Raw genomic sequence first — 25035 nt, forward strand, 5'->3', positions numbered from 1 at the left:
GACGGGGCCCTGCATGTCTGCGTGTCTGCGCCCTCAGGCAGCCTCACTGAGAAGCCAGGGCTGCTCCACACCCTGCCCCCAGCCTCGGACCTGCCCGTCCCCAGCCTGCTGCCTCCGCGCTGAGCCAGGGGCCCGGGCACCCCTTGGGCGTCCCCCGTGTGGCCCCCACTCAGGGGGACAGGACGGAAGGGTGTTTGTGGTCCGTTCGGGCCTCTGCTGGGCGTGGGGCCCTTCGGGATCTTCAGGCTTCCTGTAGTCCCCACACTTCTGCCTGAGGGGAGGGCAGGAGGCTTGAAGGGCAGATGCAGAAAAAGATTGGGGGGGGGTAGGGAGGAGTGCGGCCAGGTCTGCCAAAACTTCTGGGGTCCAGAACCCCCCCTCGGGGGTAAGGAGGGGGTATGGGGTCTGGCAGAAGTCAAGTCAGGCCTCGGAGGGCCCACCGCGGCCGGGTCAAGGGTGAACCTGAGCCCTTAAGGCCTCTCCCCTCTCCCCCCTGCACTCTGCCCCGCCTCCATGGGGACGTCTCCCCTTCACCCCCCACCCCACACCACTGCACCCTCCCTAGGAGGTACTCCCACCCCCACTCCAGCCCACGCCCCACCCAGCCCAGAATTCGGGTCCTCGTCTCTAACCTGGTCTCCGCAGACCCCTCCTCACCTTGCTGCCCACCCCGATCCCTCTGCCAGTCCAGTGTGGCGCTAAGATTCCCAAACGGCTGGCCTGGAAGTGGGCAGAGCCCCCACCTCTCACGTGCTCCTCTCCTCCCCGAGTTTCTGCGTGGACACTCCCTTCCTCAGACCAGACTTCCCAGCCCCCAGCCTCCCGCCGCCCTGCCCGGTCCAGCCTCAGGAGCCTCGCAGCCCTGAGGGTCCCTGAGCTCAGCTGTGCCCTCCCACCTGCCCACTTGGGCCTCCTCCTTCCTGCAGCCCCCCACCCAGTCCTTGCAGCTCGTGCCCTCTACCCACCAAGCCCCCAGCCAGCAGGACACCACCCACTCTTGTCCGGCCCCTGGTCCCTGTTGGGGCAGGAGCCTGGCCCTGCTGGCCTGTCTGTCCACACTGACCGCGAGCCTCAGGTGGGTCACGTGGGCCCCGCCTGGGCGCTCGCCCCTCCCCGGGCCTAGTTCCTTCCCTTCCCTCCTCGGTGACCTGTCCTGACTTCCTGCCCAGGACCTGGCTCCCTGCTTCCTGCGGGAAAAGCCACAGCCGGAATGGATCCGGTGCCCGAAGCCCAGACCTTCCTCCTCCCTGAGAACCCTGCACCTGTGAGGGGCGCCTGGCACGGCCCCCCACTCCCACTCGGTGACACCCCAGCCTGTCCCTCCCACACCCCTTCCCCATTCACTCACTAGACACGCGGGCTCCTCCTGACCCCCAGGCCTTGCCTCCCCGCCCCACAGAGCACACCTATCAACATCACAGTGGCCTCCACACAGCCTGACCCTCAGCAACGGGCCTCCAGGGCCAACCCTCTCGAGTCCTGTGGCCCCCAGTGCCACCGAGCCCCGGCCCCACCATCCATAGCTGCTGTCCCCCGGGGGCCAGGCATCACGGCCGTCCCCAGGGAGACAAACACGCCAGGAAAGCTCTCACTGGCCCTCGCTGCCGCCACACCTGTGTGCACAGGAACCGCTCAGCTGCTGGATTTACCAAAACACCTTTTATTTACAAAAGTGAACTCGCACTGTGAGCCACAGCTGACCCTCGCCTGGCCATGTGCTCCAAGGGCAAACGGAGGCTGCGGGGTGGGGGCGGCGCTGGGTCTTCCTCCCTAATGCCTGTTCCCCGGGGCTGGGGGAAGGGGCAGGAGCTCCTTAGAGAGAGCTAGGCTTTGTCTGCAGACGCCCCTGCCAGCAAATTGTGTGATTCTGCCAATCGGTGGTGCCAACCATCCTGGCCTGCCCTCTTCCCCATGGGGCTCAGGCCCCACCCCACCCCTGGGAAAACAGGTCACTTTTTCCCAGTCCCAGCTATGGCCTGGCCCGTCTGTCTGCCCAACAGCAGCGGAAGCCTCCGACTCGAGGAGGCAGCTCTCCGAGGCATGGGAGCAGGAGGGCCGGGGAGGCCTGGAGCAGGGCTGGGGACCGGAGAGCAGCGGGAACGTGGGGCCCCACACAGGAGGTGTACACCACCCAGGACCCAGTTCAGGGCAAGGCTGAGGTGCAGAGCAGGGATGCCCTGCCCACAGGAGGCCCCAGGGTCTCGCTCAGCCCACACCCCATCCCAGGAATGGCCGACGCGCCTCCAGGAGAGGGTCTGCTCGGGCAGGAATGCGGAGCCTCCTCTCCAGAACGACTGGGGCCACACCCCCACCAGGGGCCCTGCCCGCCCTGAGCGGCCCTAAGCAGAGCCTCAGAGCACAGCGGGGGCAGGCACAGTGGGCAGGGGCAGCTCCAGGGCTGGCGTCTCTGGGGCCTGGGCTGGGCTAGGCTTCCGGTGGTCCAGCTGCTCGAGCTTCTCTCCAAGCTGGGAATACAGCTCCTTCACTGCCTCTCCACTCTGCGGGGGAGGCCCAGGGCACGTGTGTGTGTATGTGCGTGTGCACGCGCGCACGCACGCGCGCGCACACACACACACACACACACACACGGGCAGGCCAGCACGGGGACACGCGCACGCGCAGGGTCGGGCCAGCACAGGCAGCGCAACCCGTGGGTGCAGGCAGGTGTGGGGGGCGCACCTGGCCCGTGGGCTCCAGCGCCTTCTGCAGCGCCTCCAGCTTGGACGGGGCCACTCGGTGGTGCAGGTGCAGCAAGAGCCGCAGGACATGCCGCTGCACGCTCTCCTTCCTGGGGGAGGAGCAGGCGGCTGCAGGCTGCCCTCGGGCCCCGCCCCCGGCCCAGAGGCCCCGCCCCACCCCCACCCCACCCCTCTTCCAGCTACCGAGGACAGGACCGCGAGAACGCACCTTGGGGAGGCGGTGAGGAGGAAGCCGTCGAAGAGGCTGCTGCAGAAGTCCTCCAGAGCGAACTCGTCAGCCAGCAGGGCCAGGCTGCCCGTGAGCAGGTGCAGGAAAATGTCCCCGAACGCCAGGTCGCCGAAGGTCCCCACTGCAAGCACAGCAGGCGTCCCCCAGCCGCCCCAGCCTCCCCGGCCGGGCCTGAGCCTGAACCGACCCAGGCAGGCAGGCAAGTGCCGGGGGCGTCCGGCGGGCCTGGGCCTAACAGGGAAGGTCCCAGGGTGAGGTGGGGAGGGGACAAGATCCTGTCGCTGGGGTTCCGCCCAGCGGCCAAGGGGACTGGGGTGAAGTGGGCTCCAGCAGACACACAGTGCCGAGGCAGACCCCCCCACGCCACCCGCCACAGCTGACGCAGGTCTGCACAGCCTCGCCTGGCTCACAAGACACTGAGCTGGGCATGTCGTTAGTGTGCCGAGGGACGTGGCCAGCAAAGCCACCGCCGGGGAACAGGTGCCCTGGATCCCCCGACACGCCCCATGAAGCCCTGCAGACCCCAAGACCTGAGGGGCAGCAGAAGTGAGCTGAAGGAAGGCCCCTGTCTGACTCCTGATCCGAACAGACCATCTGCACGAAAACATCACGCGACAACGGGGGAAACCATCAGGGCCTGGACCCCGACTAACCGCGCCCCAGTCACGGCTGTGAGAGTCCACGTCCCATCAGGACACCTGCTGGGCTATTCCGATCTGGTCTGCTGGGGTCCAGGCTCTGTCCCGCCCGTCACTGAGGGGACGGAAGCCACACACAGAGCCCCCTGCAGGTGGGCAATGGGCCTTGGGCTTCACTAGCCTGCACTGGAGTTCATAAAAGACTCCCACCAAAAAACGCTTAAAAGCAAAGAGAATTTTTAAAAACCGACACCCATTTTTACTAGAACCTCGCAGTAACAACAAAGGAGCAGCTTCCTCTCCAGAACGGAGACCCGCACCCGCCCAGTGCGTGGGATCAGACCTGCACCCGGTCCATCAGGTGGGCGATGCTGAGACTCCACCTCCAGGATATCCCACATCCACACACACGCGATTCAACAAGAAAGACACAACAGTTCCCAAATGAGCAGGAAGAATTTGGTCAACCCAAGTGCCTAGAACTGTGCTCCTGGAAGGCTCCCAGCCGAGAACTCCCCTGCCCCAGAGAACTCCCCATGCTGATCCTGGAGCCGGCAAACCTGCCCCCCTGGGGTATGGGCCCCGCGGGGAAAGTTGGTCCGCCGTGCCCCAGGCAGGCCCCTTAAGAGAGAGAGGTGGACGGCGAGAGGGCCAGGTCAGAGCCAAAGATACGGGAACGGGAGAAGCTGGGCGGATGAGCTGCAAAGGGGCCAGGGCCAAGGACGGGGTTTCTGGGAGCTGGAGGGGACAAGAAGGGTCTTCTCCAGGGCCTCCAAGAGGAGCAAGCCCCACCCACACCTGCTTTAGCCCTGAGAGACCCAGTGTAGACAGCCGGCTCCCAGAAGCGTAAGAGTTAATTAAGTTCCCGTTCATCAGTTGGGTGGTGGCTGTATAGAAACTAACACCCACGACAGGTAGTCTCCTCCATAAAGAAAAGCCTGGAAGCAACTCGCAGCATTAGACCCGCCAGTAGCCATGTGCACGCTGAGCGCGCAGTGTCACGCCCTCTCTAGAAGCCGCAACACCCCGACAGGACTGAGCCAGCAGAGGCCCTGCATCTGTTGTGTGCTGGGCAGGCTGGGTGCCCCCGACTGGCGCCCGCACCCTGGCTCAGCCTGCAGCTGGCTCCTGAAGGGCCCCCGGATGCCCCCAGCCTTCCTGGCTTGCAGGGCCCCTCCAGCGTGCAGAGCGAGGTTCCCAGGAGCCTCTCCGCCACCTCAGTGGGGAGCTCTCACGCTGGTCTAAGGGCTTGGGAGGCTCCGGGCCCCTAGCCCGTTGGGAAAGACGGCACCGGCTCTTGGGGAACGCAGGCTGTGGCGGGGGCAGAGGGCGCCTGGGGAGGACGGCGGCGTCCCGCGCCCGCACACTCACCGAGCCCCGGCAGCAGGCGCAGCAGCGCGTTCTTGTTCCTCTGCTTGGTGATGTGCAGCACGTAGTACAGCCCCACCTCGCAGGCCATGCGCTGCTCCTGCAGGAACCTGCGCCCCAGAGCCGTCAGCCCCCGAGCGGCCCCGCGGGCCAGCGCCCTCCCCGCCACGCCCGCAGCCGTACTTGGTGAAGCTCTCCGGCAGCGTGTTTGGGTACGTGACCGGGGCCTTCTCCTCGGCCGGGAGCTTCTGATCCACGTTGAACGTGTGGTCGTCCACCACGAAGGACATGAGCATGGGCAGGAACCTGGTGACGAGCTCCACCTCCTGGGGCGCAGGCCCTGGAGCTGTCGCACGGCACGCCCGCCCCGGACCCCAGCCTCCGGCCACCCCCCAGCCCACCCCAGGACATGAGCATGGGCAGGAACCTGGTGACCAGCTCCACCTCCTGGGGCGCAGGCCCTGGAGCTGTCGCACGGCACGCCCGCCCCGGACCCCAGCCTCCGGCCACCCCCCAGCCGCAGGCCCAGCGCCCCCAAGCCCCACGCCAGGGCCCCTCACGCAGGAGCCCGCCCGACCCTGTTACCATCTTGGGCTCCTTGAAGACCTGGCTGTCGATCATGTCCCACGCGCCCTGGCCCAGCGCCAGCAGCCGGAGCAGCAAGAGGAGGTCCGGGCTGTCCTGCAGGGAAACGCAGGCCTCGGCAGCTCGCCCAGCGTCCTGCCCTGACCACACGCCCCCAGGGCTCAGGCCCACGCGCCGTCTGCCTGGAAGGGGTGTGGGCTCGCCCCAGGGTCACCCCCACACACGCCCCGAGGCAGCGTGCGGCTGGCCGGGCGCACTCACCCTGGGCAGCACCTCCTGGCCCACCAGCTCCTGCAGGTGCTTGACGGTACTCAGGGACAGGGTGTTGATGGCAAAGGGGTCGCACAGGATCATGGACAGGTCCCTGTGAGGACACGCCCACAGCGTCAGCCAGGGCGGCTTGCGGCCCGCACAGCCACTGGCCCGGGAGCCAGCCCTCCCTGCGGACCACGTCACCCCACGCCGGCCCCCTCTCTAAAAGCTCACAGCTCCCAGCTTTCCTTTAACGTGCTCAATAAGCTGAAAGACCAGAGTTTTTTAAAAAAATTAAGGTCTCATTTTGGTCAAGGCTCTGATCCAGGCTCCACAAATTCAGTCAGGTTCTCTCAAGCGCGATCCCAGACCCGGGACAGGGGCCACCCAGACAGCACCTTGCTGCTAGCCAGACTGCCACCTCTGGATGCAGCAGGCCTGTCTGCTCACAGGCAGGCCAGCTCAGGTGCGCGGCCCGGCTGAGGCACCACAGCCTCACCCCAGCAGCCAGACCTCTCAGTCACGGGCTAGGACACCAGACGATCCCCCTAAAACGCATGGGAAAAAACACCGCTCCCGATGGCGGCCACGGCGGGCTCGGGTGGACGCCCGCGGACAGGCACCCACCCCAAGCGGACCCTCACCCCAGGACTTGCTCGTGCCCCTTCTTCACTCCGTCAAGGAAGCCCTGCAGCTCGCGGGCCCTCTTGCTGTCCACAAACCGCTCTCGGATGCAAGCGTCCAGGCACCAGGTGAACTGTGGGAAGAAGGCAGGGTCAGGGCTCAGCCAGAGACTGCGCCTGCACGCAGCTCTCCCCACTGCCTGAGCGCTCAAGCCTGGGCTGAGCCAGGGACCCCCACCTCGTGTCGCCAAGGACCCACTTGGCGTGAGGAACAGGACTGCACAAAGCAAACAGGCCCAAGGACCCACGTCTCCAGGGGCCAGGCAGTGCGAGAAAGAGGCCAGGTGTGTGTGTTCTGAAACGGGCCTTCCCGGGGTCCCCACTGCACGGTGGGCAGTGCCAGGTCAGAGTGTATAACACCACGAAGCCCCTAGGGACGCCGTGGGGGGGTCACACCGCGTCCACGTCAGGACAGGGCAGTGCGGAAAGCCCTGTTCCAGAACACAGAGCTCACCACCAGGGCTCTGAAGCAGGGGGAAGACAGACCCCAGGAAGAGCAAGGCGGTGGGGCTGGCCCGGATGCTGCGGACAGACAGACCCTGCAGCCGGTGGGGGGGGAGGGGGTGGCGCCGCAGGGCAGTGGGCCCGGGGTCGAGGGCCCCGCCACTGGGTCCCCCCGCTGGGGGCCGGGACCACAGCGCCCCAGGGGAGGAGAGGGCCCGGGGCGCCCACCTTGTGGCAGGGGTCCACGGAGCAGATGTCGCCGACGTCCAGGTCGTGCAGCGACATCAGCAGCTCGGCGCGCAGCGTGCAGTAGTGCACGTTGCGGGTGCGCAGGAAGAGCGTGCGCAGGAACTGCAGGACCATGTCGTACAGCTTCACGTTGCGCCCCACCATCCGCGTCAGCCTCTGCACCACCTGCCGGGACGCCAGGCCTCACACCCCGCCTGTCCCCTGGCCCCCGACCCACAGGACACCGGCTAACGCTGGGCGCAGGGACTCTGGTTTGGAGGACGGTGAACCGTCAGGCCCCGAGGCTCCTCTGAGAGGGCGTCAGCCCGGGCCCCAGACTCCACGTCGGGTCAGGCCTGCTGCGGCCGCCCTGCTCCCGCCTTCTCTCTGTGACTGACGTGTGACATCTAATGTGTGGGGTCCACCCCTCGGGAGCCTGAGGAGCCCAGGAGGTGCCCTGATCTCTGGGGTCACTGAAGGGTCCAGGCACCCGTGGCAATGAGTCAGTGCCCAAAACACATTCGTGCAGCAACAAGCGAATCAGAAACAGACACAGGGAGAGCTCAGGGCTGAGGGCAGAGGCAGAGCTCAGGGCTGAGGGCAGACAGAGAGCTGGCCGAAAAGGTCAGCCAAGCCACCCAGTGCAAAGTACACAGGAAAGACAGAAAAATCCACGTGTAGGGAGGCTGCTGCGATGCCCCTTGCCAGCCCCACAGACGAGCCCAGGCCTCCAAGAGCAGACAGGCGGGCATTCATGGGGGCGGGAGGGGGCTGGCCAGGGAGGCCCGCTCACAGCCCTGGCCCGCCTCACCTCACCCTGGCGCCGGGTCTTGGGGGAAGGGCTGAAAAAGTTGTGCAGGACAGAGAGCTCCGTGCTGAAGAGCGCGCTCTCCTTCTCCACGATGTACTGCTTCAGCAGCGGGGAGACTTCGTCGCCGAAGAGCGCCTGGTTGTCCTGCCAGATCTGCCGCTTGACCTCCACCGCGCAGGCCCGGTACAGCTCCTTGTCGGCCATCACCAGCTTCAGCTTCTTCTCAGGAACCTACAGGATCGACAGGCCACCGTCAGCAGCACCCTGCCCTGGCAGTCTCCCTCAAGACAACCAGCAGGCCTCAGCACCCCCCACGGCAGAGACCACATCCATCCCAGCCCAACTGATGGGGACACCTGGGACCGGGCCCCCATGCCATGGCGTGGGCAGGAACCACAGACAGCTTTTCCCCAGAAAGGGCTCCACACCCCGGAGCACATGCCAAGCTTCAGGGTCAGCTTGGCTCAGGGACAAGCCAGCGCAGGGAACCGTGCTCCGAAGCTGTCTCTACAGGGACAGGCAGCTCAGGAGCCCTCCCCGGAGGGAGCCAGCCAGGCAGCTGTTACCTTGGGCAAGTGTTTCATGACACACATCACCACCGGCTGCAGAGACGGCATCTTCACCAGAGAAAAGCTCTTCTCCAGCAGGTCCTCCAGTTTCTTATACCTGGGAAAACTCACATTACTGAGGAAGCAGCCACCTGCGGGTCCCCAGACTGGCAGTGCCACCGGCGTCACCGGCGGCCCCCTTTTTCAGGATGGCTGTGTAGCCATGGGGAGGTGAGCGCTGCTAACTGGGGGTTCCTGGCTGGGGAGGGGGCTGCCTGTCTCACTGACCTTTCCTCGGCCTTCCCCTCTGAAGCGATGGCTGACACACGCTCCAGCAGCTTGTCCCGAAGCTCATCAAAAACCGACTGGTGGAACTCCAGCCGCGGCGTCCCGTGCAGGTCCAAGAAAGGCAAGGCCGACTGCAGGGAGGGCAGCAGCACGCCGTTCTCTGTCTAAGGAAGCAGAGGTCGGCGTTGCTTCCTCGGCGCGGCAAGAGAGACCTCAGCCGCGGCCGCTCGTGGTCAGGCGCCCTGGCTGACCCGAGCGCTCGAAGAGGCAGACAGAAGGGTGTCTGCGCCGCGCCGGCTGTAGCAGCAGACGCTGGGAGCCGCCCGCCGGCCGTCGAAGCGGCCCGAGCTCGGCGTGTCCGGCCCCTCTGGGCCGCGGAGCAGACGGATACGCCCGCTTCACACGCGCGCCTGCCCCCGGCCCCTCGCGCAGCCCCACCTGGAACTGCTCGATGGCCTTGAGCGGCTCCGTGCAGTTGGTCAGCGTCTCCTTTAGGTCCTCGCCGTTGGCCACACCCAGGTCCTGCAGCCCCGCAAACAGGGCCGAGGCCCCGGTCCCCACCCGGCCCGGCGCCCCATCCCCGCCGCGCTCCCCCGGCGCTGCCGCGCTCGCCACGGGCCCTGCAGCGGTCCTCTCGCCCGGGCCTCGGGGGCCGCCGGCGCTCCGCTCCCCGGCGCCCTCCAGCTCGGCCAGGTCCGCCCGCAGCGCCGCTCCGCTCGCCCTGCAGCCGCCCACTTCCGCTCCGCGCAGCCAGGTCCGCCCGCCAACGGGCTCCCCGGAAACGCCGCCGACGTCGCGCAGGGGTTCCCGGGAGGAGCGCCGCGTCCCGCGCCCGGCAGAGACAGCGCGAAGGCGGGGCCCGGGTGACGCACGGGTCGCCGGCGAAGCGCCGCCCCCCGGGCCCGCCGCGCCCTCCTGCGCGGCCCCGCCCAGCCCCCCGGGCCCGGCTTCCTCTCGCCGAGCAGGACGCCGGAGCGGCCCCGGGGAAGCGGGCGCCAGCGCTGGGCTCGATCGCCGGGGGCCCGTGCCACCGGCGGGTTGGCCTGCTCCAGGAGATTCAGGACTGATGCTTTCGCCGGGTGCGTTTTGCTTAAGAAATCTTTGGCCGCGCGCCGGGGAGTTAAACTCGCACCCCTCTGCGTTAGAAGTGTGGAGTCTTAACCACTGTACCGCCAAGTGCCTTTTATTTTTTTTAATACTGATTTGGTTGTGCCGGGTCTTTGCGGCTCGCAGGATCTGCGTTTTAATAATCATGAAAAACCCTTTTGCTGACCTTAGCGCCCACAGGACCCTCTCATCCTGGAATTTGGTTTCCTCCCTGTCCAACCTGATGAAGCCCGCGCCACAGAACTGCCGCGAAGACCAAACTAACGGGAAGTGCGTCAAAGCAGGACGTGCCTAGCAGAGGCCTGGGCACACAGTGACAGTGGCAGTGGTGGCTGTCCTCCCATTGCCTTGAGCATCTGAGCCCCTGGCTAACCCAAAGCGCCAGGCCCTCAGGCTAAGGTCCAGCCCCACTCAACAGCCCCCCTGGCAACACAAGAAGCCCATAGCGGGGGGAGACACTGCCTGCTCTGCACCCTCCGCGGGCTCCCGTACTGAGCGTGCAACCCGCGGGCTCCCTTACTGAGTGTGCAAGCCCCTGGACTCCCACACAGCCCTCTGCAGCTTCTCGATCCCGCCAGCCCCCTCCTGTCCCATCAGCCTTGCGCCCTCCCAAGCTTGGCCGCGCCAAATGTAACATCTGCTCCATTTCCATGTGCCTTTGCTTCCAAGGTTTGCTCTGCCAGAAATCCCCTTCCTGCCGCCCAGCAAACTCTGGCTCATCCTCAAAAGCCTTGCCCCAGAAGCCCGCCCTCCCCAGCCCAGCTGGGGCGTTGCTCCGTCCTCCCTGCTGGTCCCTCTCCTGGCTTGGAGTCCTAGGAGCTGCTGGCGGCGCACCTGTGAGCAGGGCTCCTTGGGCCTGACCTCGGGCCAGGCGCCACTGCTCTGACTCTGTTGCCCTCTGGCCCGCTGGTCAGCCCAGGGCTCAGTGCCACAGCCTGCAGTCCCACCGTTCTGATTCCCAGGGTGCTGAGGCTCGACCCACAGCTGGTTTGGTGCTGGGGGAGGTCCCAGGTGCATGGCGCTCATGCTCCCTTGTTCTTGGCTTCCCTGTGGAGAGGGATGATGCCAGCACCGTGGGAGTAGCTCTCGCGGTGCCTGTTGAAAGGGTTGAGCTTGGACAGAAGAGACAGAGGAGGGGTCTGGCCAAGGGCTTCGCGGACACGGGGAGGCCCCTGGAGGAGCTGGTACAGGGACAGGAGGCACCGCAAACTGCAGGAGGCCCCTGCAGGGAGGCAGGCTTGGGGCCGACCCCTGGGCAGGAGGGCAGGGTGGTGGCGATGCGAGCCCATGCCAGGCCACTGCTATGGGTGAGGCAGGGCCTCACGGTGAAGCCCAGGGCATCTGTTGGCTGCAGCCTGGTCTACACAACCCTGGCTGAGCTCACAGGGTCTTTGGGCAGCTGCAGGGAGAAGTGGAGCCAGGCCCTAATGAGCAGGTCCTCTGGGCCTTACCTGGCTGGGGAGCAGGCTGACCCCACCTCAGGACAGCAGCTGACTCCCACCTCCACCCCAACAGTTGACTCCTCAGCTCGGCAAGCAGCCCGACCCTTAGGAAGACCAGCAGCTGGATCCCTCCGCTGGCTGGCACAGCTAGGTGGGGGCGTCCACATGGCCCAGAGACCCCTCCCACCAGGCTCAGGCTGCAACCCCAGCCACTCTAGAGAAGAGACCACTGAAGGGAAAGAGAAGGGGACCTGGCCAGGGGACAGCAGACGCAGCAGGCCCGCTGCGGGCCACTCTGCAGGACGGCTCAGGGGAAGGGCCAGTGGTCGCCAAGCACACACAACTCGGGCAAACCAACAGCACCTCGGTATATAGCAAGGGGATGGGCCCTCCTCGTCCACAGCTCAGAGGGGTTGGCTGCTCAGGAGAGTGGATCGGAAGTGCCCAGAGAGTCAGAAGGCCAGGCCGGGGGTGGGGGCACTGAGTTCCAGAGGGAGGCCCAGCAAGGCCCCGGGGGGCAGGGTTTCACGTGCTGACCCAGCAGGCCGGGTGGACCCCGCGGGCTCTAGAGCGCACAGAAGGGGCCAGTGTCATGGCGCTTGGGCCTCCGCACGCCTTGGATGACCACCCCAGGTGCCGAGGGGAACCGTGAGCTATAGCAGTCCTCCACGTCGTAGGCGGCCGGGCCTGGGGTGCAGGCTGCAGAGGGGAGGCGGGTGCAGTCACTGCGCCCACCCCTCCCACCCAGGCCCACCCCCCCGCCCCCCGCCTCCCCCCCGCCTTACAGGAGCCCAGCCAGGAGGCCAGCAGGGGTGAGCGGCCCATGGAGAAGGCGGGTGGGCACGGGCCCTTCAGACGGCAGCCCGGAAGGATGTTGTAGGTGCTGGGGCCAGGGCCCGTCTCTTCCCCTGTGGGCAGAGGGGCCTGCAGGAGGGGCTGGGTCCGGGGCCCTGCGCCCCAGCCCTGCAGCACCCCCTGGCAGGCTCGGGCCTCAGGTGGCCTGGAGGCAGGGCGGCCCCTGAAGCTGAAGGCTGGGCAGGCAGGCGGGCTGGGCAGCTGATAGTCAGCAGGTGATGGCCACTGTGGGGAGATGCGGCTGATGCAGGCCTGCCCCTCCGGGGGGTCCACCCAGCCCAGGACCTGCCAGGCCAGCCCCCACCTTCTGCTCTCGGTTGAAGTCAGCTTTCTGGGTGAAGGGGCTTTCACTCTGGAACCACACAGTCTGCCACGCCCTGCGGCCACCGCCCTCTGCAGTGGGGACAGGGTCACAGGGGTGCCTATGGCCAGGGGTCCCTCTCCAGGTGAGAGGGCGGGCGGTGGGGGGCGGGGGGAGGGGCACGCACCATGGGTAGGGTGCCTGCGGCCAATGCTGAAGTGGGGGTGTGGGGAGCACTCTCGCAGGGATGCATCTGGCACCTGATACTTGGTGGGGCCGGGAACATGCAGGTCGGTCAGGATAGGCGGGCGTTGCTCCAGCACTGGTGGAACAAGCCCTGGGCCTGGGTCCTCCCAGTGGCCCCCACCCGCCCCGCCTGCTCCCCCGACCGGCCCGGGGCTGGGGAGCCCGAGCCCTCACTTACACAGCTCCCTCAGGTTCCAAGTGAGGGGCTCCGGGAGGGGGCTGGTTTGCGTCCTGAGCCCCACCTGGAGCTCCTGCACCGCTGGGGGCCACATCTCCTCCCAGGCAGCCCCCAGCCCTAGCTCCAGGCCTGACAACAGCACAGCAGCATCGAGCCTGCGGGAGACACGAGCAGCCACCGTCCACGCAGCCGGAGGGCCGCCCAGGCCACTGCCCCCCCAGCCAGCCCACCGCGCGGGCAGTTACTGGGAAGTCACAGGTGGTTTCTGCTTCAGGGAGCCATGGGTCCAGTGTCTGCCTCCATTGATGTGAAAATTTGCCAGGAATTTCACCGCCTTCTGGTCAAAATTCATTATCAGGGCCTCTGGCTCCCCTCCCCTAGGGACATCACAGGGCTCTGTGACCTCACTGACTGGACATGGGTCCCCCGTTGCCAGGGACTCCCTGGGAAGCACTGTCCAGCCCAGAAGTGACCCCTCCGCTGACCCGCACGGTGGGTTGGCCTGGGATCAGCCACGGCCAGCAGGCCCCAGTGACTCTCAACTCCGCTGCCCTCTCTCCCTCCTCCCCTTTCTTGTTCCAACCCGTCTGATCTCCTGGACTTCGGGTATCCTGGGGCTCTAGGGCCCACTCTAATAGTGCTCAGGAAGGACTGAGGCCCTGGCAGAGGGTGGAGAGGGAGGCGGGGGCTGTGGGCTGCTGAGCCTGCAGGGCCAGCCGAAGGAGACGTGGGGGAGGGCAGAGGGGACTCCCCAGGGAAGGGGGAGGCAGGCCTGGCGGCTCAGGTGAGGCTGGGGGACACTGAGCCTGGACGTCATCACAGACACAAGGGCTGCTGAGGCTGAAACGCGAAGGCACGATGAGGCCGGGTGAGCGGGAGTCCAGGTGGGCGCCAGGCCCCCGCAGTGCCTTTCGGAGCCGACCAGCCGACCCGGCCTTGGCCTCACCCGGGCAGCGCAGCCAAGGATGTCCCATCCCCCAGTCCCCCACGCGCCCGTCTCTCCCTCTCCAAGGCCCCCCCATCCGGCGGCGCCGGGCCTGCCTGGCGCTCCTGTCGGTAGCGGTAGCGACTCGCTTGCGGAAACACACCTTTAATCAGGGCGAGGGGCTCCCTGCCTGCTCCAAGGTCGCTCCCTGGGGAGCAGCTCGGGTTCCCCGAGACGAACCCTGCCGCGGCGGATGACACGCACACCTGTGCTCCGCGGGCCGTCTCCTCGGGACCGAGTGGAAGCCGCGGGTCAAAGCCCGGCCGCCGGCGGCCCCACGTGAGAGGTGGTCTCTGTGCTGGTGAGGTCAGGCCGCCAGCGCCCTCACTCGTTTAACTGAGGCTCTGTCCTCACTGTGGGCACGCTTCAGGGGCTTTTCTGTTGGGTGTTAACTTCTCATGGGTTTGCTTTGGCAGCTTGTTTCTACCGATACCGTATCTGCACGCAGCACTCACTGCAGACACTTCCCCGGCTCTGTCACCTGTCTCGGCGTTGATTATTCTGTTGTTTGACATGTGCTTGAACCTGCTAACTGTCCCCTTTATGCTACCTGTCTTCATTTTTATGCTTAGAAAGCCCTCCCTACACACACACACACCCGAAAAAATCAGGATTTGTTTTAAATGGAAAATGGTGACAGATCAGGAGACATGGGTTCGACCCCTGGCTCGGGAAGACCCCCTGGAGAAGGAAATGACAACCCTTTCCAGTCCTCTTGCCTGAGGAAGTCCCACGGACAGGGGAGCCTGTGGGCTACAGTTCCTGGGGTCGCAAAGAATTGGACTTGGTGACTTAAAGAGCAGTGCCAGCTCCAGAGCAAAGACCCCCGAGGACAGGGTCCCAGTGGCCCCCTGGCTCAGGAGGCTTGCTTGCTGAACCTCGCGGCGGTGCCTCCAGAGTGGCCAGCGCCTCGTGCACGAGGAGGGGGCTCACTTAGCCTCACCCCGAGGGGCTGCTTTTCACCGGGCTCCCAGCCTCCTGCGGGTTGTGAGCGTCCTGGCCGGGGCCTGCCCCTCTCTACCCAGGGGGCTCCCCAGTGTGACAGCCCCAGCCTGTGGCCCCGCCTTGACGCGGGAGTGCTCACCAGTGCTGCAGGCAGGGCGACTCAGCAGTCAGTCCTCCTCACAATGGTTGCCAGGCAACAGGGCTCCTCTCTGGAAGGTGGCAGGCGCAGGCGCGGGGCTGGAGGCAGCCCCACAGAACGGAGGCGTGATGACAGCCACTCAGAAGCACAACCTCTTCTCGCCAGAACCTCACTACATCCCTGGGTAAGCACCACAGCCCTGGGGCGGGCCTGGGGTCCCGGGGTCAGCGGAGCACGGCTGGGGCGTCAGGGGACCCCAGAGCTGTCTCTAGGAAGCTGAGGCCAGAGCAGGGGTGGGGGGGGCGGGGGTTGGTCCTTGAGCAGGAGCTGGGAACCGGGGTGCCCGGGGAGTGGGGTGAGGCTGCAGGCCAGTCAGGAAAGCCGGGGCAGGTTTGCAGGGGCCTGGCCAGCCCGCCCTACCGATGCAGCCTTGCCAGGTGGGCGCACGTCTGCGGAGAGCAGAGGCTGGGGACGGCATGACAGCTGGGCGCACTGGCCTCTCCCTCCAGAGTGTGTCCCGCTTTAAAGAGCTGAGCTGGGACAGCCCTGGCCGTCCAGGGGTTAGACTCTGCTTCCACCACAGGGAGCAAGGATTCGACCCCTGGCCTGGAAACTAGGACCTTGCATGCCCTGTGCCCCCAAAACATGAAAAAATAAAAAGATAAAGAGGAGATGAGCACCTGGGGTGAACTGACGGGCATGGCCTTCAGGCCGCCTTGCTAGTGTCCCCACATCAAAAACGGAAACGGGGAGTTCTCTGGGGGCCCAGCGGTTAAGACACTGAGCTGCCACTGCAGGGGGCACAGGTTCGATCCCTGGTTGGGGAACGAGGATCCTGCCTGCCACGCAGCGTGACCAAAGGTAAACAGAAGTGGGCCTCCTCGCTGACGCACACTGACACACACTCAGACCACACGCCAAAAAAGGCCAGTAAGACAGAGGCAACCCCGGGGACGCTGAAGAGGCCCTGACCGTCAGGCTCAGCTCGCTCAGCTCGCTGACTGACCTGCATCCACGTGAGCAGGTGTTTTGATAGATTTTATTCTATATATGTATGTTGGCATCTGCTACCTGTGGCGCGCTGGGTCTCTGGGCACGGGCTCTCCCTGGCCGTGGCGAGCGGAGGCCCCGCTCGGCGGCAGTGCCCGGCTGCTCAGCGCAGTGCTGTCTGGCAGAGCACGGGCTCCAGGCGCACAGCCTTCAGGAGCTGCAGCAGGCAGGCTCCGTGCCTGTGGTTGCTCCGTGGCGCGTGGAATCTTCCCAGACCAGGGGTTGAGCCCGTGCCCCTGCACTGTGCCCCCAGGCAAGTTTTAAAAAGAAACACACACCCCTTGCTGGCACACAGGCCACTCCTCGGGGCTTAGCCGTGGCGCCCACGCCACTTCCCCACAGGCCTGAACCTCCCCCACCGGCAGCGCCCTCCCACGCCTTCCCGGGATCCTGCCGGCTCCCATGTGCCTCAGCCCAAGGCCCAGCCCGTCTCCTCCCTGCGACGCTTTGGCGGGCAGAGCTCCCTATTCTCTCTTTCCGCCCCTTGTTGGAAAATGGGTGGCGGATGGCCCGCAGACGGTGGGGAGGACGACGCAGCTCCCCTCCCGCGGGCCAGGCCTATTCTTGGTGCTTGGCCTGAGCGGCCCACTCAAGCCCCAGGAGCCCCAGGTGGCAGGGCTGCCGTGACCCCGCTCCGCAGGCGGGTGGAGGCTCTCGTCTGAGGCCAGCAGGCCAGACCCACACATGCTGGCGGGGCCCGGCCTCGCCCTCTCGCCTCTGCAGCTATGCCGGCTTCTACCCGCAGCTGCGCTACCGGGTGGGGGACACCTACGGGCGCACCACGGCGCAGCTGCTCACAGACCCCAGCGTGCAGAAGAGCCCCTGCTCCGTGCTGGCCCCCGTCGCCAAGCCCCGGTTCATCGAGGACTTCAGCGAGCCCAAGCCACCGTCTGTGCCCTGCCGTGACCTGACCGAGCCCTACGTACCCCACTACACTGGTGAGCCGCCCACGCCCCCAGCCCCGGCCCCGCCATGCCCCAGGATGCTCTCCTGCCTGCTGTGGCTCAAGGCTGCCCTGTCCCACACAGGTCTGAAGCCCTACAAGAACTTTGAGATGCTGGGCCGGTTCCCACCCCAGGAGGCGGATGCCCAGGGGTCCCTGGGGGGTGAGAATGTATCCAGGCAAGTCCCACTGCCTGCAGGCTTCATGCCCTATCCCCCCTACGCCCCCTGCCCCCCGGGCAGGAAGGGGGACTCCAGGGACCTTGGACACCCAGGGCTGCGGCTGGCATTAGGGGAAGAGGTCTGGAAGAGCACCGCCCCTGCCTGCGAGGCCCCCAGGCAGTACCAGGTAACTGAGGGACACCCCGGGAACATGGGCACCAGGCCCCACCCCAGCCAGACCTGGGCGGGGGCTGGGCGGTGACCTGCGCCTCCCCATTTCAGCTGTACCACTGCAGGAGGGATGAGTCCCCACCCCTCGCCCACTGGCAGGAGACACTCGACGTGGGCAGGTTCCACAGGCTGCCCCAGCTAGACCACCCCCAGCTGATCCAGCGCAAGTCCATCTCAGGTGCGTGCCCTCCCCACCAAGGCCCCAAGGGCCTGGGGGAGAGCAAGTGAGGCTGCCCGTGGGCCTTTCCCAAGGGTGGGCGCTCTGAGGGCCCAAGCCTACACAGACTGCCTTGAGACCCCCGGGGCAAGTGGGGACCTGCAGGGGACCCTGATCTCCTCCTTCCCCAGGTTACGCAGGCTTTGTCCCTCGGTTTGCCTGGGTGATGGGGATGAATTATCGCGATGGGGTCACACAGGCTATGGATGAGTTCGACAAGAGCCAGGTGTGTGGACACCACCCCTGGGTGAGCAAGGCCGTGTCCACCCTCTGGCTTCCCTGGAGGAAGCTCTGCCCAGAGAGGCTATCCCCTCCGCTCCGCGCCCCTCCCAAGCCATCTCCTTCTGACTAGGTCTTGGCTCCCAGGTCTGGAGTGTTGTGGGAAGGGAAGACCCGAGCCACTCACTTCCCAGAATGCCAGCCACACGCCCGCGGGACGTTCTGCTCCGTGGTTTCCAGCTGGGGAGGCAGGACACGGCAGCGCTGACCTGTCTCCCCAGTTTCTGCTCAGAAATCCCATCTGTGCCCTGGGCGAGAGGCTGCCCAGCACACACTGGCCCAGCAACGCCGTCTACAGAAGCCAGGGCCTGATCCCTTTCTACATGGGCTTCATACCATGTGAGTGCCGGGGGCGCCTCCTGGAAGACGTCGTGGCAACAGGCGTCGTGGCGACAGGCCACTGTGGGGCGGGGCCAGGGGCTGGGCCCTCTTAGCCAGGCCTAACCTCAGGCAAGGTTCCCTTGGGACAGGATAACCCAAAATTCCCTCAGTGCCTCCGCTTCCCCAGTGCGGAAGGGGCTCACTGACAACCCTGACTAAAAGCCAAAAGGCCAAGTGCCTGCAGACCACACGCTGGCCTCCTGGGGGTTTCCTGTGCACAGGCTGGGCCCACCTCTGGGAGGCAGCCCCAGCCCCCGCAGCAGCCCCGCGTGTTCCCCATGTGTGCAGTGAGCCCAGGGGCTCAGAGGCAGCATCCCCCTCACAGCCATGCAGGACAACTACGCACTGACCTTCGGCAACAGCACCCGCAGGGCCTATCGGAAGGAACTGGAGAGGCGCGGCCAAACACTATGAAAACGCTTTAATGGTGGTGGCTGTACAGCACGTGATGTCGAGACAGGAAAGAACACACACACAGTGAGACAGACTATCAGAGCGGGCTGTGAGTGAATAAAGAGTTCCCACGGCCTCAGCCTTCTGGCTCCGGCCGCTCTAGGCCACCTCCTCCTCCGCCTCCTCCTCGAACTCGCCCTCCTCCTCGGCCGTGGCGTCCTGGTACTGCTGGTACTCAGACACCAGGTCGTTCATGTTGCTCTCGGCCTCGGTGAACTCCATCTCGTCCATGCCCTCGCCCGTGTACCAGTGCAGGAAGGCCTTGCGCCGGAACATGGCCGTGAACTGCTCCGAGATGCGCTTGAACAGCTCCTGGATGGCCGTGCTGTTGCCGATGAACGTGGCCGACATCTTCAGGCCGCGGGGCGGGATGTCGCACACGGCCGTCTTCACGTTGTTGGGGATCCACTCCACGAAGTAGCTGCTGTTCTTGTTCTGCACGTTGAGCATCTGCTCGTCCACCTCCTTCATGGACATGCGGCCCCGGAAGACAGCGGCCACGGTCAGGTAGCGGCCGTGGCGCGGGTCGCAGGCGGCCATCATGTTCTTGGCGTCGAACATCTGCTGGGTGAGCTCAGGCACCGTCAGCGCCCGGTACTGCTGGCTGCCCCGGCTTGTTAGCGGGGCAAAGCCGGGCATGAAGAAGTGCAGGCGGGGGAAGGGGACCATGTTGACAGCCAGCTTCCGCAGGTCGGCATTGAGCTGGCCCGGGAAGCGCAGGCAGGTGGTGACCCCGCTCATGGTGGCCGACACCAGGTGGTTCAGGTCCCCGTAGGTGGGGGTGGTCAGCTTCAGGGTGCGGAAGCAGATGTCATACAGCGCCTCGTTGTCAATGCAGTAGGTCTCATCTGTGTTCTCTACGAGCTGGTGGACTGAGAGGGTGGCGTTGTAGGGCTCCACGACGGTGTCCGACACTTTGGGCGAGGGCACCACGCTGAAGGTGTTCATGATCCTGTCTGGATACTCCTCCCGAATCTTGCTGATGAGGAGGGTGCCCATCCCAGACCCAGTCCCCCCACCCAAGGAGTGGGTCAGCTGGAAGCCCTGCAGGCAGTCACAGCTCTCCGCCTCCTTCCTCACGACATCCAGCACCGAGTCGACGAGCTCCGCCCCTTCCGTGTAGTGTCCCTTGGCCCAGTTGTTCCCGGCACCGCTCTGACCTGCAAGAGAGGGCAGCTGGTTGCTACTCAGCCAGGCGTGTGCTCACCACTGATCACTCGTGCCAGAAAGGCCAAACAACACACCGTGTGGATGACACACAAAACCCACCCCGCAGGTGTAGCAGACAGGCCCCCAGACGGATACGGTAGCGACGTAGCGAGAAAACACCAAGGTGTCACGCTAACACGGTTCAACAACAAACCAGCCCCTCCCACGGGCAGCCTCTGCCAACTCCCAAGAGCAGACGAGCTGCCACTGCCTCCAGCTCAGCCTTCCCGGCAGGGAGATTACATCTGCCTGCTCCTTCCCGGCAGGCAGACAGCTGGGCCTTCTCGGCAAAGCCGCTTTGGGTGAGGGGATTGAATGGAGGAGGGCGTCCTGGAACCCAGCTTCTACTGAGGATACAGAGTGGATCAGAACTTCGGCTCTGCGAGTCCTGAAAATGACGACACTGGGCACCCCCTGACCATTGCGCCGTCCTGTCTATCGGCCGCCACCCACCCCGATCCGCGGCTCACCGAAGACAAAGTTGTCCGGCCTGAAGATCTGCCCGAAAGGCCCCGAGCGCACAGAGTCCATGGTGCCCGGCTCCAGGTCCACGAGCACAGCGCGGGGCACATACTTGCCACCTGGGGGGCGGGAGGGCGTCAGCGAGGGCAGGGCCGCGGGGCGGCACGGGGGAGGGGAAGGTGCGCGGGGCCTCACCGGTGGCCTCGTTGTAGTACACGTTGATTCGCTCCAGCTGCAGGTCGCTGTCCCCGTGGTAGGTGCCGGTGGGGTCGATGCCATGCTCGTCGCTGATCACCTCCCAAAACTACGGGAGACGCGGGCGGGCCGGTCCAGGGCTGAGTCACGCCGGAGGTGCCCGGAGCCGACCCCGCCCCGGACGGCGCGGCGCGGCGCGGCCCGGCCTTCCCTTCCCCCGCCGCCCGGCCGTCCCCACAGACCCCAGCCGCTGCCCGCCGCCCTGACCCCGGTTGCGGCGCCGCGAGGGGCCGCAATGCGGGGGCGCCGCCCGCCGGATGCCGCCATCTTTCCAGCCGCCAGTCCGCCCCGCCCGGAGGACCCGCGCCGGCCCAGACGTCCCCGCTCACCTTGGCGCCGATCTGGTTGCCGCACTGGCCGGCCTGCAGGTGCACGATCTCCCTCATGGCGGCGGCGGCGGCTGCAGCGGGGGCGGCTGCGGAGGAAAGAGCCGAACGAGAGCCGAAATGCGGGAGCGCAGAGTCCTACAACCGACGCTGCGCCGGCGCTTATATACCCGCCGCGCCCGCCCCCGCCAGCCTCTTATTGGGCGTCCAGAGCGAGGCTGGCAGGCGGCCTCGTTTGATTGGCTGTAACCCCGTCAATCGGGCTGCCCAGGGCCCGCCTTCGCGGCGCCGCTCGCCCTTTATTGGTCCGTCGCGGCCTCTGCACTCCCTATCCAAGTCCCCCCCCTCGCTCTGCGGTCTTCTGACCATTGGCTGTTTCAAATGATTGATTTGTGCTCCCATTGGCTGGCTCCGCAGAGCACGCCGACAGCCTTCCGCTATTGGCTGGCGGGGAGGGCGTCCTGGTAACCGCCGCAGTGCCGCGGGGACCGGCGCAGGCGGGGCGCGGGCGCGGGCGCGGGCTCGGGCGGGGCGCTGCGGGGGCCGGCCGAGCCCCGGGCAGGCGGGCGGGGCGCGCCCCGTGGCCCTCGCGCGGGCCCAGGCCTCGCTGTGCGCCTTTTAGAGGGCGGCCAGGCTCATCTTGCGGAGTCTTGGAGCGGAGGAGGGGCTCGGCGCCGTTCACACGGACTCCCTCGGGGATCGGGGGCCGAGGGGCAGCGGCGCCTGGCCCGCCCCCTGAGCTTTGGAGGCCGCCTGCCCCCTTCCTCGGTCCTCAGGCCCGCACGGGTCGTGGGCAGGTGGGCGAGCGCGTGGGGCCGCGGCGCCCGGCCGGAGAGAGGTGGGCGCGGGGCGGGCGGGGCAGGACGGGGCCCTGCCCGGCAGCGGCTTGCGGCTTGTTGTGGAGACCGCGCTGGCCTGGCGCCTGTTGCCTTGGTGCCTTGGCCCCAGGAGCTCACAGACCCGCGTGGAGACACGAGGGCCGCGCCCAGGTCTCTGGGCAACCACAGATAGGTACACCTGGCTGAACAAATGCTTGTACTTTTCCTTGAATTTTGTTTGGAGGGGAAATAAAAAACAACTTATGAAAAAAAAAACAGTTAACTTGCATGTAGTCACACTTTTAATCAATCATTTTAAAAACAGTACGCTTGCGTTACGTTTTCGTAATGTTCGCCATGGACAGTCTCGCTGTGGCCACGGGTCCTCTCTCGATTCTGGTTTTCTCGGTGAGGTTCTTACCCTCCTTTGCTCTCCAGCCCGTGGATGTTGTAGGCAACCCCTGGTCATTTCTACCTAGAGAGATTGTGCTTGCTCTTCACCGTGTACTTGATGACACCGCCGTTTCCTGGCGTGCTGCAGCATTAGGGCACTTCACGGTATACTTAATCTGGGGGTGAAACGGTTGGGAGATAGCACCCTGGCATAGGGTCTTTCCATACCCTGAGAGTGGTCTGCAGCTGCAGTCCTGAACCTGACCTGAAGCGTGAGTCAGCATGTCAAAGTAATAGTTCCTGAAGGGCCTAGGGGACCAGCCCCTTCCCCTGCACCAGTCCAGGAAGGTGGGCCCGGCTGGTGCTGGCCACAGGCAGTGGCTTGTCGTGTGTGCAGGGTCCCTGCCTGGCATCTAGCTCTGCAAAGTAGCTTAGCTGCCCAAGCAGGCCTGCGAGGCCCTGCGCTGCAGCAGGGAGGCTGCACCGAGTCGTCACGGATCAGCAAGAAAGGGAAAAGCTCAGACTTTGCTCCAAGCGAGCCAGTGAGCTGGGGCCCTTTGAAATGTCTGTCAGAGCCTGCCCTCCTCGCCCCCCACCCTGGGCTGAGACCCCCACTGGCAGAAGTCTCTGCTTCCTGTGACCAGTGCCCGCAAGGCCGGGAGTTCAGCGTGGCACCCCTGCTTTACAGGTAACAAAACAGTTGTGTCACCCCCCAGGTGTGAGCCCCAGGGCCCCTCTTGGCACCAGGTTGCCCACCTCACTCTCCTAAAGTGAACACTGGCCGGAAACGAGGCAGCAGGCCTACCCGTGGCCCTCGGCCAAGGACCACAGTTGGCACTGCTGCACAGGGCAGGTGGGGGGGGAGGCCCTGCAGGTCCCCACCCTTGACCAAGGGCGTGCCTGCCGCAGGGTGGAGGTGGGCTCCAGTGAGCCACCGGGTCCAGGCTGGGGGAGGTCTGGGCCCAGTGGGGCTCTGTGGCCCAGCGGGACGCAAGGCAGAGTGGGCGGGGGCTGTGGGAGTGCCGGGCACCTGGCCCTCCCGCCCGAGCCTGCAGCTGTTGAAGGCGTCCTCAACGACAGCTCTGTTTACCGGTGGCCATGGTCCCAGCGGGAGGCTGCATTACCGCCTGGTTCATGGCCTCAAAGGACCCAGCAGTCAGCCTTTGTGGGCGGCCTCACCCGCCCCCGGAAGGAGAGGTGCACGCACTGGGTACTTGCTTCCCTTCTCACTGCCTTCCCACCACGGGGAGGGCGAGCCCCCTCCCCCACCGTGTCCCTGGGGAAACAGCCAGGCCCAGCCCCTCCTCAGGGACTTCCATGGGAGTCAGGCTGATGTCAGAAGGGCAGCTGTGTCCTGAGGTCACAAAAGTGGGAGGAAGTCAAAAACAGGTACATGGACCTGCCCCAGGGGTCTTGTTCCCACGAGGCCCCTTGTGGGTCTCAGAGCAGGCGGCTCGCTCCTCCAGAGGCCAGGGTGAGCCCCAGGCTCAGGAGACCTAGAGGCCTGTTGGGAGGACAGGAGACATGGAGCTGAGAGGGGCTGGGGGACACGGGAAGGGGGGGGTCTGTGAGAACCCGAGTGAGAGGACGCCACTGGGGACAGGAATTGGTTCTGGGGTCCCGGTCTCATCTTCCTGAACATTCACACCTGTCCCCCTATCGGGTTTGGCTAGGCACACCTGGGGGGCTGGGAAGGAAGGTGGCCCCCATCTTCAGGGCAGCATCCCTGGATCAGAAGGTGATCACTGGTCGCAGCTGCAAACGGAGAAACAGGCAACCCACCCCCGCCCCCCCACCCCCGCCCCCACGCGGGTCCGAGCTGCCCAGCCGTCTGCACATGGGCACACCAAGGCGCCCGAGTTCTGGGGGAGAGACTGGATCTGCCAACGCTCTCCTCTCAGGGCTGTGGCGGCACGGGGTCCGGCTGGTGTTGGGGGCAGCCCTGAACCGGAGCGGGGTCAGGTTACCAGCGCCGGGCTCCAGACAAAAGCCTTCCTATGTGGAAACCCGCGGCGCGGGCAGGGGGAGGGCGGGGGGAGGGGGAGGGGAGTCAGCCCCGGGTGGGCACCTGGCCCAGAGACGTTTTACCTAGGTGCTGCCTCCAGGGGCGACCTGCGCAGGGCGTAGCGGGCAGGACCCACTTCCTGGGGTGGGGGCACTGAGCACCTGCTCTGCCCAGAACGGCGGGGTGGCGCCCCTGGCCGCCCCGGTGCAGGCCGGCGGACATGGGTAACCGCGCACTGACCCGCCGGCTCTGCGCCCCCGACCCGCAGTCCCGCGCCGCCCCCGCATCCCCCGTGCCCCGCAGCGGTGGGCGCCGCGCCGCGGGAGGAGAGCGGGGACGCGGGGGAGCGGGGCGCCTCGGGGCCACCCGGTCCTCACCCGTGCCCCCCCCCCTACTCCGCGACGCACCTGCGGAATTCGGGGCCCCGCAGCGGCCACGTGACGCCCTCCAGGCCGACCGCCGACAGGGGCTGCAGGGCGCCGGAGCTGCCCGCGCGTCCGCCCTCCCTCCCTGCACCACAGGGAAGGCCCCGGGCGCGTCCAGCCTCCCTGGACCCCGAGCTTCTTGCTGCGGGGTCTCCCCGCTCCGGATCGGCCACACTCAGGGCCTTCTGCCGCCGGCGGCCGTGGAGAGAGAGTCACAGCTCGGGCTTCGGCTGTTTGGCCGCACCTCCGGGGACTTCCAGCTCCTACTCGGGCTCGGCGCTGGCCCCCCGAGTGTCCGCTGGGGGGCGGCAAAGGCACTGCCCCACCCCCAGCTCTCTACCGGGCGGGGTGGGGGTGGGGTGGGGAAAGTTTGGGGTCGAAGGTGGGGTGGAGGGAAGTTGGGTGTCGAGGGGGGCCCTCCCCATGCAGCCCCGGATTGGGGAGAGAAGACGGCCC

The 25035-nt window shown here is 66.3% G+C and overlaps 4 protein-coding genes across 4 annotated transcripts; 1 reads left to right on the forward strand and 3 right to left on the reverse strand.

Moving 5' to 3' along the window:
* NELFB (negative elongation factor complex member B) lies at window positions 1641–10906 on the reverse strand. Its single transcript, XM_018054752.1, has 14 exons — window positions 10828–10906; window positions 9212–9816; window positions 8774–8937; window positions 8504–8603; window positions 7938–8168; window positions 7127–7312; window positions 6416–6528; window positions 5781–5883; window positions 5520–5615; window positions 5118–5260; window positions 4938–5044; window positions 2908–3049; window positions 2680–2788; window positions 1641–2498 (listed from the first exon to the last, which is right to left on the reverse strand). Exons 1-14 carry the CDS (start codon window positions 10904–10906, stop codon window positions 2352–2354), a joined length of 2325 nt encoding a protein of 774 aa, XP_017910241.1. The 3' UTR covers window positions 1641–2351.
* Window positions 11888–13254, reverse strand: STPG3 (sperm-tail PG-rich repeat containing 3). The gene is made up of 6 exons (XM_018054753.1): window positions 13148–13254; window positions 12903–13057; window positions 12666–12800; window positions 12482–12570; window positions 12108–12402; window positions 11888–12021 (listed from the first exon to the last, which is right to left on the reverse strand). The coding sequence occupies exons 1-6, from the start codon at window positions 13252–13254 to the stop codon at window positions 11888–11890; spliced, it is 915 nt and encodes a 304-aa protein (XP_017910242.1).
* Window positions 15100–18697, forward strand: FAM166A (family with sequence similarity 166 member A). The gene is made up of 7 exons (XM_005701758.3): window positions 15100–15155; window positions 16745–16959; window positions 17050–17312; window positions 17408–17534; window positions 17705–17799; window positions 18074–18191; window positions 18559–18697. Exons 1-7 carry the CDS (start codon window positions 15100–15102, stop codon window positions 18645–18647), a joined length of 963 nt encoding a protein of 320 aa, XP_005701815.2. The 3' UTR covers window positions 18648–18697.
* On the reverse strand, window positions 18637–21101 carry TUBB4B (tubulin beta 4B class IVb). Its single transcript, XM_018056236.1, has 4 exons — window positions 20942–21101; window positions 20553–20661; window positions 20366–20476; window positions 18637–19846 (listed from the first exon to the last, which is right to left on the reverse strand). Exons 1-4 carry the CDS (start codon window positions 20996–20998, stop codon window positions 18786–18788), a joined length of 1338 nt encoding a protein of 445 aa, XP_017911725.1. The 5' UTR covers window positions 20999–21101; the 3' UTR covers window positions 18637–18785.

This window comes from Capra hircus, chromosome 11 (assembly GCF_001704415.2).
Source record: "Capra hircus breed San Clemente chromosome 11, ASM170441v1, whole genome shotgun sequence".
Classification (NCBI taxonomy): Eukaryota; Metazoa; Chordata; class Mammalia; order Artiodactyla; family Bovidae; genus Capra; species Capra hircus.

Bases quoted from the DNA above. Each gene is read 5' to 3' on its own strand.
- FAM166A (XM_005701758.3), top strand. From the start codon at position 15,100: ATGACAGCCACTCAGAAGCACAACCTCTTCTCGCCAGAACCTCACTAC. The intron at 17,313-17,407 runs GTAACTGAGGGA...TCCCCATTTCAG, and splicing joins AGGCCCCCAGGCAGTACCAG to CTGTACCACTGCAGGAGGGA. The intron at 18,192-18,558 runs GTGAGTGCCGGG...TCCCCCTCACAG, and splicing joins CTACATGGGCTTCATACCAT to CCATGCAGGACAACTACGCA.
- STPG3 (XM_018054753.1), bottom strand. From the start codon at position 13,254: ATGAATTTTGACCAGAAGGCGGTGAAATTCCTGGCAAATTTTCACATC. The intron at 12,571-12,665 runs GTGCGTGCCCCT...TCCCCACTGCAG, and splicing joins CCGCAGGCACCCTACCCATG to AGGGCGGTGGCCGCAGGGCG. The intron at 12,403-12,481 runs GTGGGGGCTGGC...ATCTCCCCACAG, and splicing joins ACTTCAACCGAGAGCAGAAG to TGGCCATCACCTGCTGACTA.
- NELFB (XM_018054752.1), bottom strand. From the start codon at position 10,906: ATGAGCGCCATGCACCTGGGACCTCCCCCAGCACCAAACCAGCTGTGG. The intron at 8,938-9,211 runs GTGGGGCTGCGC...CTGCTTCCTTAG, and splicing joins AGGCCATCGAGCAGTTCCAG to ACAGAGAACGGCGTGCTGCT. The intron at 5,616-5,780 runs GTGAGTGCGCCC...GTTTCCCTGCAG, and splicing joins GCCAGGAGGTGCTGCCCAGG to GACAGCCCGGACCTCCTCTT.
- TUBB4B (XM_018056236.1), bottom strand. From the start codon at position 20,998: ATGAGGGAGATCGTGCACCTGCAGGCCGGCCAGTGCGGCAACCAGATC. The intron at 20,662-20,941 runs GTGAGCGGGGAC...CGTCTCCCGTAG, and splicing joins GCAACCAGATCGGCGCCAAG to TTTTGGGAGGTGATCAGCGA. The intron at 20,477-20,552 runs GTGAGGCCCCGC...CCCGCCCCCCAG, and splicing joins GTACTACAACGAGGCCACCG to GTGGCAAGTATGTGCCCCGC.